Below are 18,523 nucleotides of genomic sequence, written 5' to 3'. Positions count from 1 at the left end.
GCTGCGTAATGCGTAATGGAGCCGGAGCAGGCGTAGTTTATACTACGCAGGATCATATCTTTGGAACCCATTGGTCGATTTGGGTGATTGACACCTTTTCTGAACCGTTAGAGCCAATATAATCGAGTGACAGTTAGTAAGTCCCACTAAACACTTACGTCAAGTAGAGAGGTTTGCGTAAACAGCACGTGAGACAGCATTAGCTCAGGACTGCGAAACGTTTTACCTACTCTGCTGCCATGAATGTAATGATAGATTATCAGGAACAATTCTAAAGTGACTAATAGACATTGGATTAACCTTAAGAAGCGTTTTTATTCCCTTGAACACGAGCTTTGATCACAAAACAGCAACGGTAAGACATAATTATTGTTATGGTTTTGAAAACAGTTGTTTTTTTTCTTCTCTGTTCTGGCTGATATCTCAGTGAGTTTGTGTCCTACAGTGATGATACTTATAACAAAATAATCTGTGGAGTATCAGCTTTCAGATAATATGTAGTTTGTGCAGAAAATATTAAGTTGTAAAGATCGTTTTTGCTAGTTAGCACCGGAAGTAGCATCTGCCCGTTTTAGCTAAGGGCTAATGCTAACGCTTCTTGTGAGACTTGTGTTTTGTTTCGGTAAAAATGGTTCGTATAGTCAGTTAGATGAGATTCTTCTCGTTAATCTGGTATAACACATTAATAGGTTTTTAAATATTAAGATACCCTGAGACACAGTGTCGTGAAAAAAAAAAACAGGGTCCCTGCCACAGGTTAAGGTCATCCACGTTTTTAAGTCCTTAAGGCAGTCTTGAATTTTATTTAGATGATTAATTTCATCAGGCTTGATTGATAAATATAGTTGAGTATCATCCGCATAACAATGAAAATGTACAGAATGATTCCTTATAATATTGCCTAACGGAAGCATATATAATGTGAACAAAATAGGTCCGAGCACTGAGCCTTGTGGCACTCCATGGCTAACTTTGGTTTGCGTGGAAGATTCATCATTGACACGTACAAACTGAGAGCGTTCAGATAGATAGGACCTAAACCAGCCTAAAGCAGTTCCCTGTATGCCAACTAAGTGCTCTAGTCTTTGCAACAGGATATCATGGTCGATAGTATCAAATGCAGCACTGAGATCGAGCAAAACAAGAATATTACATAAAATGTACATGTGTGCCTGTGATTATTTTTATCATACCGTTCTGTACAGATGAGACTTTGTCATAGACTTATTTAAATGTGTGTCTGTGATTATTTTACCGAACTGTTCTGTACAGATGAGACTGTCATATACTTATTTACATGTGCATTTGCCATTTTGTGGAGCACGAAAATGAACAATAGATTCATCAGCCATTTATTTTTTTCGTCATGAATTTTATCTTTGGACAAAATAGACTCTTGATTAGTAAACGTTTACTCTGTGTAAACTTTATTTATGTGTAAACGTTATTTTGGTGTGTATAAGTAAGGTTACATGTGTAGATGCTTGAGATAATCCTTTATTTGTCCCACAACGGAGACGTGTGTGTGTGTGTGTGTGTGTGTGGGTGTGTGTGTGTGTGTGTGTGTGTGTGTGTGTGTGTGTGTGTGTGTGTGTGTGTGTGTGTGTGTGTGGTGTGTGTGTGTGTGTGTGTGTGTGTGGTGTGTGTGTGTGTGTGTGTGTGTGTGTGTGTGTGTGTTTTATTACAAAGTAGGTTAACACATACAAGGAATTTGCTTTGGTATATTTGGTGCACAAAGACAGAATGAATAATTCATTTCATTTCAAACCTTTATTTAACGAGATTGGTCCCTTGAGATCATAGATCTCTTTTTCAAGGGAGACCTGCAGCATATAGGTTCCACATGAAACATAAAACAATAAAGGACATTATACATTATATTTACAGGATACATTTACATAGTTATAGACATTTACAAGTGCCCATAGTATTAACAAGCATTTCATTTAGCCTAGCTTTAAAAACATGCAGAGGAATGAGATTGCTCAGTTTAAATTCTTGCTGAAGATTGTTCCAAGCAAGTGGAGCTGCGCACATAAAAGCTGTCGTACCTAAGACAGTCCTTGCTCTTGGCACATCTAACAATACTACATCATGCGATCTCAGACAATAGCTGCTTGCAACTTCATATAATACTCATTTCATATTCAATAATACCTAGCAAAACTATTAAAATCAAAATATGAAATAAGAGATGTCCTCAAAATATAAAGATAAGATACAAAAATAGACATTACACAAATTACAACCTACACAAATAAGTTACAACTGATGATCATTTTTTCCCCGTTAAATGTTTAGCCCAAACAGCTGCATGTATTTAGGTGGGTGTGTAATTTGAGTTATAATACCAAATATATTATTTAATAAGTTAATTACACACTGTAAATAATCATTAAGTATGACACCTTTTTGAATGTCTTAATGTTCTCTACATATTGAGACTTTCGTTTCTTAAATTACAGGAGTTTATGTTCATCTTTGAACGGGTGAAAACAATTTCAGAAAATTCAGTCTGATTCTGAAAATAATTCAGGCGGCAGACCGACCTGTTTTCTGATTGGACGATCACAGTTACGGATCAATCTAACCAATGAGCGTTCAGCTGCACTCCTATATATACTGGTGAGAACGGTGATCGACTCACTTTCTTCTAAACGTCAAAGAATAATCACATAGAAAATGTCTGGTCGCGGAAAAGGTGCAGGAAAGGTTAGGGCGAAGGCCAAGACTCGCTCATCCCGTGCCGGGCTCCAGTTCCCCGTCGGCCGTGTCCACAGGCATCTGAGGAAGGGTAACTACGCCCATCGTGTCGGTGCCGGAGCCCCGGTGTACCTGGCGGCTGTGCTGGAGTACCTGACCGCTGAGATCCTGGAGCTGGCTGGAAACGCCGCCCGGGACAACAAGAAGAGTCGTATCATCCCCCGCCACCTGCAGCTCGCCGTCCGCAACGACGAGGAGCTGAACAAGCTGCTGGGAGGAGTGACCATCGCTCAGGGAGGCGTGCTGCCCAACATCCAGGCTGTGCTGCTGCCCAAGAAGACCGAGAAGGCTGCCAAGAAGTGAACACCCTGATCCCGCTTCAACAAACAAGAAAGGCTCTTTTAAGAGCCGCACACTTCTATCCAGAGAGCTTTCCTTCATCTAACACTTTTATGTTTAATCCACGACTTTGTCTTATTTGTAGTTTCCATTGTCTTGATCTGTAATGATGTATATTGTGGTGTTACTGCTCTTTCAACACTTATTACCATTTCTCTAGATTTTCCAAACATTCACTAATTAAGGTCCAACTTTGAGAGTATTTTTAATTTGTAGGATACCGAGACTACAAAAATTAATGGATGTTGCTGATACTTTTTAGTGCTCATTAACTTCAAACCCCTGTACAAGTTGACCCAGTGTGTCAACATAGACTTTCAAGGTATTGTTTGATCAGTCACAGTATTTATAGAATAGCTTGGTTTCAGTCACGTGACTTCTATGACGCGCGAAATTCAAGTGGAGGTCAGGAAGTGAAAACGCAATCATTCATCAATGCAGGAATCATGGAGGACACCGATTATGTCAAACAATTAAATGAACCTGCACGCCTCAGATATCGTGAAAAAAATCACAGCACACATCGGATACGATCCGTGTCAGCTGAAAAAGAGCGACTTTTCTCGTGATTTATCAGATTTGCCCGCTGTCCAGGTGATGGATATCACCAGCTACCTCGTCCTTCATACCTCCTACTACACGGCTAGCCAAATGAAAGCGTATAAAAGCCTGGAAGCTTTCAACTACTTCGTGTGTGGATGGGTGAATGACCTCGGCACCAAAAAGGCATTAAACAAATGTCGCCTTGTTTTTGCCCGGTTGGGTTTTAACTACGTATACCTTCTTACCTCTGATGCGGCTTTCACACCAGCGCGTTTCCCTTTCTAGCTCCGATTTAGAGCTTTTCTGGTTCAGCTCCGGTTTCCCTTTTCTGCTCTCGCTCTGGTCACACCGCCCAGCACCCGACTGGTGCTGCCGCTGCTGCGTCATGACGTCACCGTTTACATCGCTGATTTGCTCCCCAACGGCATTACGGCGCTCACAACAACAACAACAACAACAACGGGGAACTGCGTCGGGTCGATGATCGTGTTGCTTTTAATCACACGAAGCCAGATTAAATTGAATAACGACTTCTCCAACCTTATACTTTGCTCCAGAGTGCCGTGGTTCATTGTTTATTAATGTGTTTCTGCAGCATTTACCGACCGCTGCAGTGTTGGCTGCTCTTCCATGGGAGTTTATTCTCCTCCGTTAGCTCCCGGTTAGCTCACACTGCTGCGGCCGCTCTAAAGTATTCACTGTCCGACTCACACAAGCAGCTGATACATATCCCCAGTTCCCCTTAGCCTAAGTGAATGTGTGTCAGTCTGAATTGACGCTGTTTGGTATCACAACGCTGTTATGAAAGTTTCTCTGGTATAAAATGGGTGATGTTAGCATAGCAACCGAAGCTAAACTGACTACTTGTTATTGCTATCCTATTGTGGCATAAACCGTTTTCTACAGGCACATTTTACCGGCGTATTTTTATTATGATTATACTTGTGATAGTCGGACACGACAACCTGTGCAGCCCATGTATTGATTCCATCCGATAGCTGCTATAATACAAAACAAAACGTCTGCCTCTCTCCACAATGATCAATAACAATGAACGGATGGTCAAAGTAAGGTACAAATAAACAGAATCACACGAAGCCTGGTTAGTGTTGCCTGACTTTATAAAGTGTGTTTATAAGCACTACTGCTTGAAGGCAGGCATGACAGTCGACCCATGTTCAGGGGAGGAGGGTTTTAGTTTCTGCACGCCTCGACGTAGAGAGACGTAAGCCGACGCCAACTCTTAGCTCCGAAGCTCTTGCCTCTAGACCGACAATTTTTGGAGCTGGAAGTGAACCCGATTCGGAGCTAAAGAGCCGGCGGGCTGCGGTGTGAACAGGAAAACAAACCGGCGCTTTTCAGGCTACCGAGCCGGAGCTGAAAAGCGCTGGTGGTGTCTGAAAGGGGCATAAGTCGCATTATTAGGAGACTCTAGCTAGCTAACTTTAGCTACATGGACTCATGTAAGGCAGTGTTAGGCTGTCGCCTTGCCTTCAAGCAATTAAATGGTGTGTGTGTGTGTGGTGTGTGTGTGTGTGTGTGTGTGTGTGTGTGTGTGTGTGTGTGGTGTGTGATGTGTGTGTGTGTGTGTGTGTGTGTGTGTGTGTGTGTGTGTGTGATGTGTGTGTGTGTGTGTGTGTGTGTGTGTGTGTGTGTGTGTGTGTGTGTGTGTGTGTGTGTGTGTGTGTGTGTGTGTGTGTGTGTGTGTGTGTGTGTGTGTGTGTGTGTGTGTGTGTTGTGTGTGTGTGTGTGTGTGTGTGTGTGTGTGTGTGTGTGGTGTGTGTGTGTGTGTGGTGTGTGTGTGTGTGTGTGTGTGTGTGTGTGTGTGTGTGTGTGTGGTGTGTGTGTGTGTGTGTGTGTGTGTGTGTTGTGTGTGTGTGTGTGTGTGTGTGTGTGTGTGTGTGTGTGTTATGATTACATGTAGGTACTATGGTTACCGCGTCGGCGACGTTGTTTCGTTCCTCTTGATGACGCTACTTAAGCTGCGACGTTGTTGACATTCGGGACGCTGGATATGTGCTAGGACGCCATGCTACCATACCTCAGAATGTTTGTGTGTTATTGGTGCTTATGTGTGTGTCCTTACGATATTGTTAACAGAGGTTAACTCGGGTGCTTATGATGTGTGTTTCCTTACGATATTGTTAACAGAGGTTAACTCGGGTGCTTATGGTGTGTGTGTACTTAGGATATTGATGTGAGTGTATGTGTTTAGCTTAGGATATATTGTGTTTTGGTGACGGCGTTGTACTTAAGTGTCCTGATTCGTGACTGTGATATTCTGTGGCCTTCGTTTTTGTGTACTGTTTAGACAGCTCAGAGCCTTTGAACAGCCTGCACGTTGTTTATATCACTCTATGTTGAGGTTAATATTAAAAACAACCTCTTTACCAAGACCATCTGGTTATGTGTTGCTTCCCTTTTACCCCGAAACGAGCTGGGGACGTAACATAACTATACTAGCTAGCTATGGCTTGATGTTGTTAAATGTATGTTACTAACTAGCAAGTTGTTAACTGGAGCTTCAATTTTGTAGGTCAACCATTCCCAGAGGTCTGGAGAAACACCATTTAAAAACGTGGATTGTAGCTAAAGAAGATGGAGAGGTTGTTACAGCACACTGTAACTGTATGGCTGGGTAAGTCATAAAATAAATATCCCAACCCAAAGCATATTTGACACAACACTTAAGCTCAGACAAAATAATGCCTGCTATAATATTCATGTTATACCATTACTAGCTTTTACGATCAATCTATAGTTATTTTAGTATGTCTCTGTCTATACAGTTTGTCAGAATCCTGCTCACATGTTGGAGCAGTTCTGTTTGCAATCGAAGCAGGTGTGAAGATGAGAGAGACTGCATCCTGCACCACTGAGCTAATGCCATCACATGTCAAAAAGGTATTCAGACCCCAGTGGTCAGTCAGCTGTTCATGCCGTCCTTGCCTGTCTCATTGTTACACTGCACCTACATGTATGTTCACATACATGTTGGTCTGTCTCTCACATGTGCAGATTCCTGCTGCTCCAGTTGCGATGATAGACTTTTCATCCGCAAAATCCAAAAAGCAAAAACTGGATGATGCCATTGCTGGAAGGACAGGTGAGAAGCACACATTTCATCGTCCCACAGTCCAGGGTTAAAAATTGGAGCGAGGATCAGAGGTATATGCAGTTTTTCAAGACTTTGAGCAGAAATTCCCCAAGAAGTGCTGCACTGATGTCCAGGGAACCATATTACAAAGAAGTTGTCCCTAAATCTGTGAGCAAGCTACCTAAACCACTACCTCAGTATAGGACACCAGAGATGCTACAGCTATCCCCAACAGGGTTGCAGAATGCATGCCAGGACTTCAGACAGGAAGAGCTGACACAGCCACAGGTCCAGGCAGTAGAGGAGGAGACCAGAAACCAGAGCTTATCACCAATATGGTTTAGCCAAAGAGCAGGAAGGATCACAGCCTCAAGACTGAAGCAAGTTCTACAGACTAGTCTTGCACAGCCATCAAAGTCCTTGATCAAGTCCATATGCTACCCAGAGGCACACAAGTTCTCTACAGCTGCAACAAGGTATTTATTAGGGATTAGGGAGACAATCAGAATGGAGTATTCACCCAGACCATGGTATAATTAAGCAATAGCTCACGACAGGCCGTGGTATTTGTTCATTATATCACAGCTAAGGGGCGTGGTTCGGCCCGACACGAAGCGTCTGGACCGCTGCGTAAAAAGGAGGGTTTCTGCCCCGTTACTTCTCCGCTGCTTCCTTGTTCCAGTTTGCAGGCAGTTTGCTTTTCAACGCAACTGTATACAGTTTTTCTCAGACGCGGAGGGATACCGACTTGTTGTGAAAAGTAACTTACAATTCTACCCGTGGTATACGCTGATTATATCACGGCTAAGAACCAATCAGATTGCTTGATTTGACTTGTCCGTTTTATAATGTACAATGTTCTATTTCTGTTCCTTGTTGTATACATTACAGGTATGGATGCAAATACGAGGCAACTGCCCGAAAGCAGTATGAAGGAGTACAAAGTCTGCACCACCAGGGTTTTCAGCTGTAAAGACAGCGGGCTTTGGCTGAACCCTCAGTGGCCATACATGGGAGCGTCGCAAGACGGAGGTGTCACGTGCACCTGCCATGGAACTGGTATCTGTGAGATAAAGGTAAGTTATTTGTTCAGTATTGTGCTACAGTAAAGCGGGTAAGTATAGGATTGTGACGTGATCCTGAGTCTGGGGATCCTCTCCCAATACATGTTGAGCTGCAGACACTTATTTACAGTACAATATATTGCTTTTCTTTTCATTGAACTTTTAGTGCCCACACAGCAAACAAGAGGAGGCCAATCTTTGCCTGTGTGCTGGAGAACAGGGCTTCTGTCTCGTCAACGATGGCACTGTGAAGCTGGACAGGAGACATGCCTACTACCATCAAGTACAGGCTCAGCTCCACGTCGTTGACGTTGACTACTGCGACTTTGTTGTCTGGACTAAAAATGACCTCTTTGTAGAGAGAATTGTGCGTGATGTGGACCTGTGGGACAACATCATTCCCAGAGTTGAGAGTTTCTTCAGACTATGTGTTCTCCCTGAAGTGTTGGGACAGCAACTTACAAGGGGAAAGGTACAAGTCATAAAGAGTTGGTGTGCTCATTTTTTTCCACAAGAACATGATAGTGCATAACTATCAGGTGACTAAAAGCCTCCTCTCCCTGTCTGCTGTTCCATTTTTCAGTTTCAGTTGCAAGATGATCAGGAGGGAGAGAAGGCGTGATTACCAGCACCTGTGGTCTGTCCTGGTCCCGGAAGTTGTGGTTCTCTCCTTGTTGCATTATTATTTGCACAGTGGCAGCTCTTTAACCTGCATTACAGCACCTTCATATTCACTGACCACACTCACTAGAGGAAGTAGGGCTGTGTGATATATTGCTATTGTAAAAAATATGTTTACTGAAAAGATTAAATGATACTAAGAAGACTGAATAATACATGGTTTCTTATTTACATTTACAATAACCCTCAATGGCCATACATGGGAGGGTCACCAGACCAATTGTCATCTCTAGAATATTGTTGAATGAATTAAGCCTGAATGTAGATGAAAGTTGTATATTGAGTAGGGCTACACAATTTACAACACACAAAAATATGTTTACTGAAAAGACTTGAACACAAGATGTTTGAACACAAAAATATGTTTACTGAAAAGACTTGAACACAAGATGTTTGAACACAAAACGATGTTTACTGAAAAGATTAAATGATACTGAATAATACATGGTTTCTTATTTACTAGACTACAGCTCCATGACTTTACTCCAATGGGACGACAGACACTGACAGATTAGACAAGGCACAGCAAATAACCCCAATCTTGTCAATTAATGCTAGTGCCTCACCTGGTTTTGTTAGCATGTGCTCTATGGGCACAGCCCTGCTTTGCAGAATCTGATATTTTCTTCTGACTAATCCTATGACTCTTTCGACATGAATACGCACATTAGCTATTTTTCTTGTCTCTTCCACCTCGTATGCTGACAGCTGACTTTTCCCCCTGGTGAATGCAGGCATCTTTAGTGAAGCACAGTAAAATCCCACACTATCGGCAATATCGAACCCACGGTCTGCTAGGACAATATCTCCAGGTAACAGGTTTTTTAGGAGCCCACTCTGTATTGTGATCTGTTTATCACTAACTCTTCCTCCCCAGGCACAAGATATGTAGGTAACATAGCCTTGGGGAGCAACACCAATCAGAAATGTAACAGTATGGTGATGCTTGTAGTTGGACCATGTTTGTGCTCTAGCTAGTAAATTAGAGGGCCTCTCAATAAAAACTTCAAAACAGTCAACAATCACAGCAACTCTACATCCAAATGCCTGTCTGAATCCCATTGGCATTGTAGCTTGAAGTACATGTCGCTCTGGCCACTCAATTATAAATTCTGTACTCTCGTGAAGTATATCAATTAACTTATGCCAAATTCTAGAAGCAGTGGAGAGAGAGATGTTGAACCTGAAAGCCAAATCTTTCAGAGGGAGATTTAGTCTCAGCCTCAGCAAAACTAAAATGAACTGTTCAAATTTGGAGAGCACAGACATAGGGCCACAGGTGATGTAGGGCTCGCACAGTTGAAAAACCTGAAGTAAAACTAAGAAGTTGGGGAGCCCGGTGTAAAACTTTGTCTTCTCTTCGCTGTTCTCAAAGGACTCCTGGTTGAACTTTGTGTCCAGTGCCTTTGTCCGAAGATCTCCCAGCTCTGTTGTGTTCTGTCTCAGAACATCCTCCATCCTCTCGATGTCCTTCATCGTTAAATCAGTCTGGCATTCTGCATCTGCATACAATATAGCAGTAGCAAGTATAATTAGTTATTTAAAATAGTCAAATATGAATGTGAATTGTTGTGAAGTTATCTTTTTGACAACCTTTTTACAGACATGCAAGTTCTCTGTTCCAATTATTGCACATTCTCAAGTTAGTACTCTATTTTCTAAACCTAAACCTAATTCAAAGTTTGCATTGATTTTCTGACAATCACATTTGTAATATTTAATAATAATGCTGGTGGTTAATTTACCTTGTTGGTCATTTAATATCCCACTGGTGTCCTCTAGTTGTGGGCTGTCAGACGGGGGCTGCGTCAGTTCTGGGCTCTCGGTTGTCTGCAGGAGATCCAACAAAGCCTCTGCACATTCTGATTGTCTTTGTTGGTCTTCCTTGAGCTCCATCCTCTGCTCTCGTCGAAGAGATGCCTCTGATCTGGGCTTACTTGTTGTGTGGTAACCGAGGCTAACAGTGGGAGCTCAGTCTACCGACTCAACGTCACCCAAAGCGCTAGGGCACCCTAAAAAGTCCCAACAAAGTCCATATTAGACTACAGGTAACTTAAACATGATCAGTATTACTAGGTAAATAAGCATTTAACCACAACCCAATAATACCTAAACAAAGCCACAAAAACCAAGTTAGCTAATACCTCTGATGAAGTGGTCGCTGCAGACCCGTGCATTAGACGACTCTGCTCCTCCCGACCGCAGATGTAGGTTTGAAAGCCATTTTTTCCGGCGTTCTTCGGTTAGCTTCTTAAATTGCTCAGCTTTATGGACGACAACCTTCGGCACTCGGTAAAACCTCTTGTTTTTCTCTCGGCCGGATCGATTGGAACAACCGTAAACTACACAACACACCGGCATTTTCACAATGGTAACAGCAGCTAGATCCTCTGCATAAAATTACTTCCTGACCTCCAATGGAATTTCGCGCCAAAGGAACGCAGCGGTGTGACGTCAAGTGAAACCAAGCTATTACAGGTATGTATATAGAGACAGATCTATTTTACACCCTGATCCGCTTCACCACCTCAACAAAGGCTCTTTTAAGAGCCACACGCTTCTATCCGGAGAGTTGACTCCTTTTTGATCAGCTGTTTCTGTATTTAGACACATTTGACTGCAGGCTGAATGTACTATGTAGAGACCTCTCCCTCTGTAGTGAGCCACACCACGACTCAAGTGTACTCAGAGTTTATTTATACAGCCCAATATCACACATGTTTCATTTGGCTCAGTGGACTCAGTTTGTACAGAATGTGAATACGACCCCCTCTGTCCTTGGACCCTCATACACTCTACTTTCTCCTGATGGTGTTTTTACATCATTGTTAAATAATGATATATAATCTAACTGTAAATAGTATATCAAAGAGCAGTTATACATTACATAAATAGTTGTATACATTAATAATAATGAACTGTGCTACAGAAGAGAGGAGAAGTGTATGTTCCTTTATTTGTGATTATATGCTATACAATATGAAATCAAAAAGCTTTTATTTGGGTTTCCAATCAGTCTGTAAACCATCACATCAACTTTATTGTCAATATTTCAGTTTGTGTGTACAGACAGAAAGATCAAAATACCGTTTCCCATATATATACAAATATATATATCTGCTCTCTGATCTCTCGACGAATTGAAAGTACATATTGCCTGAGATCTCATGATGTTGTTTTATTAAATGTGCCAAGTGCTAGGACTGTCTTAGGGAAGAAAGCTTTTAGTTGTGCAGCTCCACTAACTTGGAACAGTCTGCAAACATGTTTAAAACTGAGCACTTTGGTTCCCCTGCATCATTTTAAAACTCAGCTGGGTGACATGCTGTTTGATACTCATGGTACCTGTCACTGTAAATAGAGTTTGTAAACTGTACCCTGTACATTATGTTGTTTGTCATCCTTATTGTTGTTCTGTTGTTTTTATGTTACATGTGTAACTAATGTCCTGCAGGTCACCCTTGAAAAAGAGATCTTTTGATCTCAAGGGGCTTCACCTGGTTAAATAAAGGCTACAAACAAACAAACAATATATATATATATACAAATATGTATATACATATATATATACACGATCTAGTGATGTCTTTATGATGCTCATATTACTGCTAATATAGATCATGTTTAAAATACTTTAAAATGCCTTAATACCTGTCACTTTAAGCGTATATCAGGGTCCGCACCAATATATAAAAAGTTACCGGAAAATAAAAACCATAACCAACCGAAAGTACTTTAAAATGGGGAAGGGTCCCGAGTTGTAAATATATATATATATATATATATATATATATTCATATTTAATCCCTTTTTAAAATAGAAACTGTGTTGGTATTAAAGCACATGACTTAATCAACAAATAGCACACATTGTGAAAGAATCACCCCGACTGAGATACATACTTGTATTGTTATGTGCACAGCTACAGTGTAGATATGTAAAGACAACATTTAAGTCCAAGGCTTCTCCAACAATGCAACATAAATATAGGACATAAAACAATAGAATAGTGCAAGAAGAAACAGAGTACAATAAAATAGTGCTTGCTATTTTGCAAAAATAATGGACTTTTGACATTATGAAAATAAGTCTAAAGTGACCTTTGATTTATTTGCTTTCATATGCAAAAGCACATGCTTTGTACACAGAATAAAACATGTTGTATTGATTTTATTGAGTTGATATAAAACATACTGATTAAAGAGCATAAACCAGATATCTGTCTATTTCTGACTGTTTATAAATTAATATTTCATTTTCAAATTGAGATCAGGGGAAGAGTCACCTGAACACAAGTCTTTGAGCATTAACCATTGCTTTGTCGCCGGGGCGAGGGAGTCTGATGCTGGAAGAGCAGAAACCCCTAAGGACCCCTGGTGACATAACTGATGTAAAAGGTATCATATGAGTTAGTTTGAAATGTTTCATTGATGGCCGTCTGTTTGAAGCTAAACATTGGCCTACTGCTAATGAATCTTAAATACATTACATTCTGTTTTCATTTCTCATCAATACAATATGAATGTATACTTACAAGGAGTTCTGTTAACTGAGGTTCAGAGGATGAATATATTTAAACTAAAAGAAGATCAAATAAATCATTCAAAAATCCCTTTTAGCAAATTACTTTGAAATGTGAATAAACATATTCTTTCAACACTCTTAGGAAAGCAACATACAAACCCGTTTTATTGACATAAAGTAGTTCAATAAGTTACCATTTTGAGATTGTTTCCAATCATGGTAGAACAGCAACTCTCCTCTGGATCCTCTGTTAACAGGGGGTTCTACAAACTGAACTAAAGATTTATTAAGACATTAAAATACTAATAATTAATAAAATAATCGGAAATAAAGTAAAAACTACAATACAACTGAATATCCTAGACAAAGTATGGGCCATTAGAGCACAGAATAGAGACTTCTTCAAAATACACGTAGAGAATAAGATACACTTTAAAATATCAACAATTATACTTACAGTAAAACATACAATACAAGATTATGCTAATTATTGTGTTCATCAAAAAAGTAGAGGGAATATGGTTCATGCCATTAAATCAAGACAAATACAATATGTTTATAAAGGTGAAACATTAATTTGATCAATACAAAATTGCAATGGTGTGCTCTGTGAAAATAAGTGTTTTCAGACGATTGTGTTGTGCTCTCATGTTTATAATAATAAAACTGTGTCCACTAGTTAACTGCTGGCAGGTCTGGACAGTCCAATGTTAGAACCAGGCCTCTCCTGAATACACACATAGCTCAGATAGGACAAATCAATGTCTTGCAGAGAGTCATTTGATTTAAACAGGATTCGAGTGGATATAAATAAGCCCTTCTTCATTAATGTTAAAGTGTGACAATACATTGATTACAATTCAGACAACCAATAACGATGCTCTGAGAATCCCTTTCCTGACTATTGAAATACATTTGGAATTAATTATAGATTGATGGTATTTATTTGAGGGCTTTCCAAAGTCCTCAAACACCTTACATTAGCTAATGTTAGACATGTTATATGTTGATTACTGTGGAGAAGACATAAAATGGGGGGGGGTGCAGAATAATGTTTAAATACTTTGTTCCCCTTTTTACAATACAGTACAGTAGATACGCTACATCTGATCAAAGTACATCTTAGGCTCAGTCATGCGCAGACGATAACCAATCCCGTGCGAGCAACAGCACAGCAGTATTTGCATCGAGGGGATATAAAGAGACCGCGCTGTGTCTGTGAGGCACCGAGTCTGACAAACCACTCTCTCATCATGCCTGCTGAAGCACCCCCCGTCAAAGCGGCCAAGAAGGGCTCCAAGAAAGCCGTCGCTAAGACCGTCAGCAAGACTGGAAAGAAGAGGAGAAAGTCCAGGAAGGAGAGCTACGCCATCTACGTCTACAAGGTGATGAAGCAGGTCCACCCCGACACCGGCATCTCCTCCAAGGCCATGGGCATCATGAACTGCTTCGTGAGCGACATCTTTGAGCGCATCGCCGGTGAGGCCTCTCGTCTGGCTCACTACAACAAGCGCCGCACCATCACCTCCAGGGAGATCCAGACCGCTGTCCGCCTGCTGCTGCCCGGAGAGCTGGCTAAACACGCCGTGTCTGAGGGCACCAAGGCCGTGACCAAGTACACCAGCTCCAAGTAAACTCTGCTGCTGACATACCAACAACACAAAGGCTCTTTTAAGAGCCACCCAACCCATCCAAAGAGCTCATCCTGTTATACTCTATAACTACTCTACCAGAAATCTAAATAACTTAAATGTTATTTATACATAATGTTTTGTAAAGCAAGATAAACCATGATTGAATATTCATTCTTCACTATACATGCTTATACCACCTCACTGGTGTTTGTTTTTCCAAAATGAAAATAAATACATTTCACAATATGAAGGAAATATGGTGGTTATTTTACTGCAATCCTGAGAGAAAATGCTAAGTGGTAATCTTTATCTTAGCAAATCTTTAGAGGAGACAAATTAACACATTTATTATTAAATGATTCCTTTATTTCAGGGCGAGTTTTTCACTACAAATTAAATCATAGTTATACATTAGAAAAGGACAGGGTTAGGGTTATATTATATTTAATCATATTTATTTCCCCCCTAAACTAAACTAAAGTTCATGTTGAGGAGCCCCCGGATCATCCCCTGTGGAGGAGTGGATTACATTGTCCAATAGTAAAGCAGCTGCTCAGCGCACGTGTCTCCCGGCATGCACCAATCAGCGCTGCCCTGCTCCGGCAGCTCCTTTATAAAGCCGCTGCTCACAGAAACACAGCACTCCTTCTCTCGCTGTGAACACTGAGAAACTACAATGGCCAGAACCAAGCAGACAGCTCGTAAATCCACCGGAGGAAAGGCTCCCAGGAAGCAGCTGGCCACCAAGGCTGCTCGTAAGAGCGCCCCGGCCACCGGCGGAGTGAAGAAACCTCACCGTTACAGGCCCGGTACCGTGGCTCTGAGGGAGATCCGCCGCTACCAGAAGTCCACCGAGCTGCTGATCCGCAAGCTGCCCTTCCAGCGCCTCGTGAGGGAGATCGCTCAGGACTTCAAGACCGACCTGCGCTTCCAGAGCTCCGCCGTCATGGCTCTGCAGGAGTCCAGCGAGGCCTACCTGGTCGGCCTGTTCGAGGACACCAACCTGTGCGCCATCCACGCCAAGAGGGTCACCATCATGCCCAAGGACATCCAGCTGGCCCGCCGTATCCGCGGGGAGAGGGCTTAAACTGACCTGAGACCAGAACACCCAAACACAACGGCTCTTTTAAGAGCCACACACACTTTCAAAGAGTTACAATCCTACTCATTATTATTATGATACTGGTTCATATTATGTTTGGTTAGCTGTACCGTGATGAATGAAACAAGAAAGGTTGTTGTTTACTGAAGTTACAAAGACATTAAAATGTGAGCAATAGATCAGTGTAAACCAGGGTGCCCAACCTTTTTTTTAACCGAGAGCTACTTTTAAAGTTGCCAGTCTGCAGAGATCTACCAGTCCAAATAGAGAGGCGTAGCCATTACTGACAGCCTACTACCAGGTAAATACACACTTCTACTTGTATAAAACTGACCTTTGTACGATTAATACTTCATAAAATACTGCAGATCCTTTATCTTACCTCTTTCTAATCTACACACATACAAGTATTTAACTGAAGTTACACAACAGTGTTGTTGATACAGAGTTGGAGTTTATTCACACGTCACTACAGTGGGTAATGTTTTCAAGAAACATTGAACAGTGCTGCCACATATGACACAGGGAAAAAATAAAAGACTGAACCCTTTCTTTGCCATGATATTAAAATAGTGTTGCTACAAAAGTATAAATTAGGCTTACTAATAAGACAACTCAGATCTGAAGCTACACAGGAATCTGCAGCAACAGTGCAATAAAAAAGACACAATTAATAGAATCAAACCCTTTTTTTGTTGCATTTTAGTAGATTATAAAAATAAATGCCTTTAAAATAGGATGCAAGCAACACTAGTTTCTTAACCTGAATTGATAATAGACTATAATCAATTTAAGTTTGCATTCTTATACCATTTTGTACAATAATTATAATGAATAAGTTCAAACAAACTAAAACTTACAGCTGATTAATAACGGTATCTAACTTGAGTTTTTATTATATCAAAAACCTGTTGAAATGCTGCTGTTATTTTTACTGTCCCCCAAAAGCGCGTCGGCAGCCTCCAGGAATGCTTCTTTCACAACTTCGCCGTCTTTGAAAGACTTCATGTGTTTCGCAAGAACGTGACTGACACGATAAGATGCTCTGGTAGCAGCCTTGCTCTTGTTGTTGGGCCTGGTGGAAATGGACTGCTGTGCATTTAGCTGTCCTTTCAGGCCCCTCCCCTTTTGGAGCGTAGGGCAGAATTAGGAGGGAATTCCGTCTCGTAGCGTTTGTGCACTGTTTTGAAATGCCGCTCCTAAATTACCCTTCTTCGATAAAGCCACGCTCGCATTGCAGATGAGACAGATGGACTTTGAATTGGAATAGATACAAAAATAATCATCCTCCCACTCGGAGTTAAAATTATATATATGTTTTGCTTCTGCCATAATTGTGGTCTTGTGTGTGCGGACTGTCACTCCTGTTGACACGGACAACGTTAGCGAATTAGTGCACTGCCCACTAGCCAAGCCCCGACACATGGGGTCACGCCGGCCAATCACAAAGCTTTGATGCGTTCAAGTGCATTATTCTGGCACAGGAAGATTATGTTATAGGACATTAACGATAAAACAGAATATTGTTGTTCTATTTTTAGACACATCTCGCGATCGACTGGGAATCTCCCCGCGATCGACCGGTTGATCGCGATCGACTGGTTGGGCACCCCTGGTGTAAACCATAGACTGTATATATAAATGGACGTAGGGTCCGTGACGTCACCCATAGGATTCTGCAGAGTTGCCGAGAAGCCCTTAGTAGGCGGAGTCGGCCACTAACGGCTCAACAGTGACGTCAGAGTTCAACTCCCGCCTTCTCCAGCCTGCTCCAAATAAGGGCAAAGAGGCGGAGCCGAGGCGGGACCTGCTGCCACCGAGCTGGAAGTTCCAGAGCTAGCTGAAGCTACCAAGCTAAGCTAACATGCTCCCCATCTGCACGCTGCCGTCGCATTTTACGTTTCTAAGGTAAGTGGACATGAAACTATTCAGCAAAACTATAAATAATAATCTAAGTTATTGAGTTTTTAGCATAATACTTCAGAATCTTAAAACCCCTTAACGTTTGTATGCAATTGTACTAAATTCAACACTGGAATCAAGCAAATATTAATATGTTTGCATGACATTAGTTATTTATATTTTGATATCACTTAACTATACGTTTAATACATTTAAGTCAAGCTAAGGTACATGTGATGGTAGCTAGTTAGTGCTCTTACCTGTGAGGCCTCCTCCAAACAGCATAATAACCAGACTGTATCATTAAAACTAAGTACCAGTTATAGATCCTTGACTTTAGACAAACAATTCAAAAGACAAAATGTATTTAAAGACCAATCTTTATTTGAATGTGCCTCTTAACCTGAGATATTAGTTATACAGTAATAGTATTGACAATCTAAAAAAACTGATCAACTCAACAGTCAACTTTATGTTTCTTATTGTCTAAAGCATTTATTATTTTCATTTTCCCAATCTCATATTCAGTGTGGACAGATTGAGACAGCATGGTGTCCAGAGAGCAGCAGAGACTTCAGGGAGAAACCTCCGTGTGATGGACGTCCTGTCTGTTGGTTTGGAGAGGACTGAGGGTCTTTCCTCTGCGAGGAGGACCAGGCCTGATGAAGGAGCCCATGCTGGGCAAAGCTGATACCAACTGCACAGGCCTAGTCGGTCACTTTATTTGACTAAATGTGTTTACTTATACATTTAATAGGTTTACACCTTCTATCCATATGTGCTTTTTATTTAAAACATTTGATTAACTTTTGGTTCACATTTCAATAAATTGTATTTGTATTTGCACTCCTTTTGTCCATTATTCTTACTGAAA

The 18,523-nt window shown here is 41.2% G+C and overlaps 3 protein-coding genes and 2 long non-coding RNA genes across 5 annotated transcripts; all 5 read left to right on the top strand.

Annotated features, from left to right (window-relative positions):
* Positions 1 to 2,649: 2,649 nt before the first annotated feature.
* LOC117541177 (late histone H2A.L3) lies at positions 2,650 to 3,113 on the top strand. Its single transcript, XM_034208311.1, has one exon. The coding sequence runs from the start codon at positions 2,683 to 2,685 to the stop codon at positions 3,064 to 3,066; it is 384 nt and encodes a 127-aa protein (XP_034064202.1). The 5' UTR covers positions 2,650 to 2,682; the 3' UTR covers positions 3,067 to 3,113.
* Positions 3,114 to 5,661: 2,548 nt separating this feature from the next.
* On the top strand, positions 5,662 to 6,524 carry LOC117541179. Its single transcript, XR_004568275.1, has 3 exons — positions 5,662 to 5,817; positions 6,182 to 6,283; positions 6,435 to 6,524. It is a non-coding gene; the product is annotated as an uncharacterized LOC117541179 (long non-coding RNA).
* Positions 6,525 to 8,059: 1,535 nt separating this feature from the next.
* On the top strand, positions 8,060 to 8,642 carry LOC117541178. Its single transcript, XR_004568274.1, has 2 exons — positions 8,060 to 8,278; positions 8,390 to 8,642. It is a non-coding gene; the product is annotated as an uncharacterized LOC117541178 (long non-coding RNA).
* A 5,606-nt stretch (positions 8,643 to 14,248) lies between these two features.
* LOC117541173 (histone H2B 1.2-like) lies at positions 14,249 to 14,697 on the top strand. The gene has a single exon (XM_034208306.1). It carries the CDS (start codon positions 14,265 to 14,267, stop codon positions 14,643 to 14,645), a length of 381 nt encoding a protein of 126 aa, XP_034064197.1. The 5' UTR covers positions 14,249 to 14,264; the 3' UTR covers positions 14,646 to 14,697.
* Positions 14,698 to 15,300: 603 nt separating this feature from the next.
* Positions 15,301 to 15,924, top strand: LOC117541168 (histone H3). The gene has a single exon (XM_034208300.1). The coding sequence runs from the start codon at positions 15,322 to 15,324 to the stop codon at positions 15,730 to 15,732; it is 411 nt and encodes a 136-aa protein (XP_034064191.1). The 5' UTR covers positions 15,301 to 15,321; the 3' UTR covers positions 15,733 to 15,924.
* The last annotated feature ends 2,599 nt before the right edge of the window (positions 15,925 to 18,523 follow it).

This window comes from Gymnodraco acuticeps, unplaced genomic scaffold (genome assembly GCF_902827175.1).
Source record: "Gymnodraco acuticeps unplaced genomic scaffold, fGymAcu1.1, whole genome shotgun sequence".
NCBI classification, from domain to species: Eukaryota; Metazoa; Chordata; class Actinopteri; order Perciformes; family Bathydraconidae; genus Gymnodraco; species Gymnodraco acuticeps.
This window is presented reverse-complemented; position numbering and strand designations above follow the sequence as displayed.

Excerpts from the sequence above, each read along its gene's own strand:
- LOC117541177 (XM_034208311.1), top strand. The coding sequence starts at position 2,683 with ATGTCTGGTCGCGGAAAAGGTGCAGGAAAGGTTAGGGCGAAGGCCAAG.
- LOC117541173 (XM_034208306.1), top strand. The coding sequence starts at position 14,265 with ATGCCTGCTGAAGCACCCCCCGTCAAAGCGGCCAAGAAGGGCTCCAAG.
- LOC117541168 (XM_034208300.1), top strand. The coding sequence starts at position 15,322 with ATGGCCAGAACCAAGCAGACAGCTCGTAAATCCACCGGAGGAAAGGCT.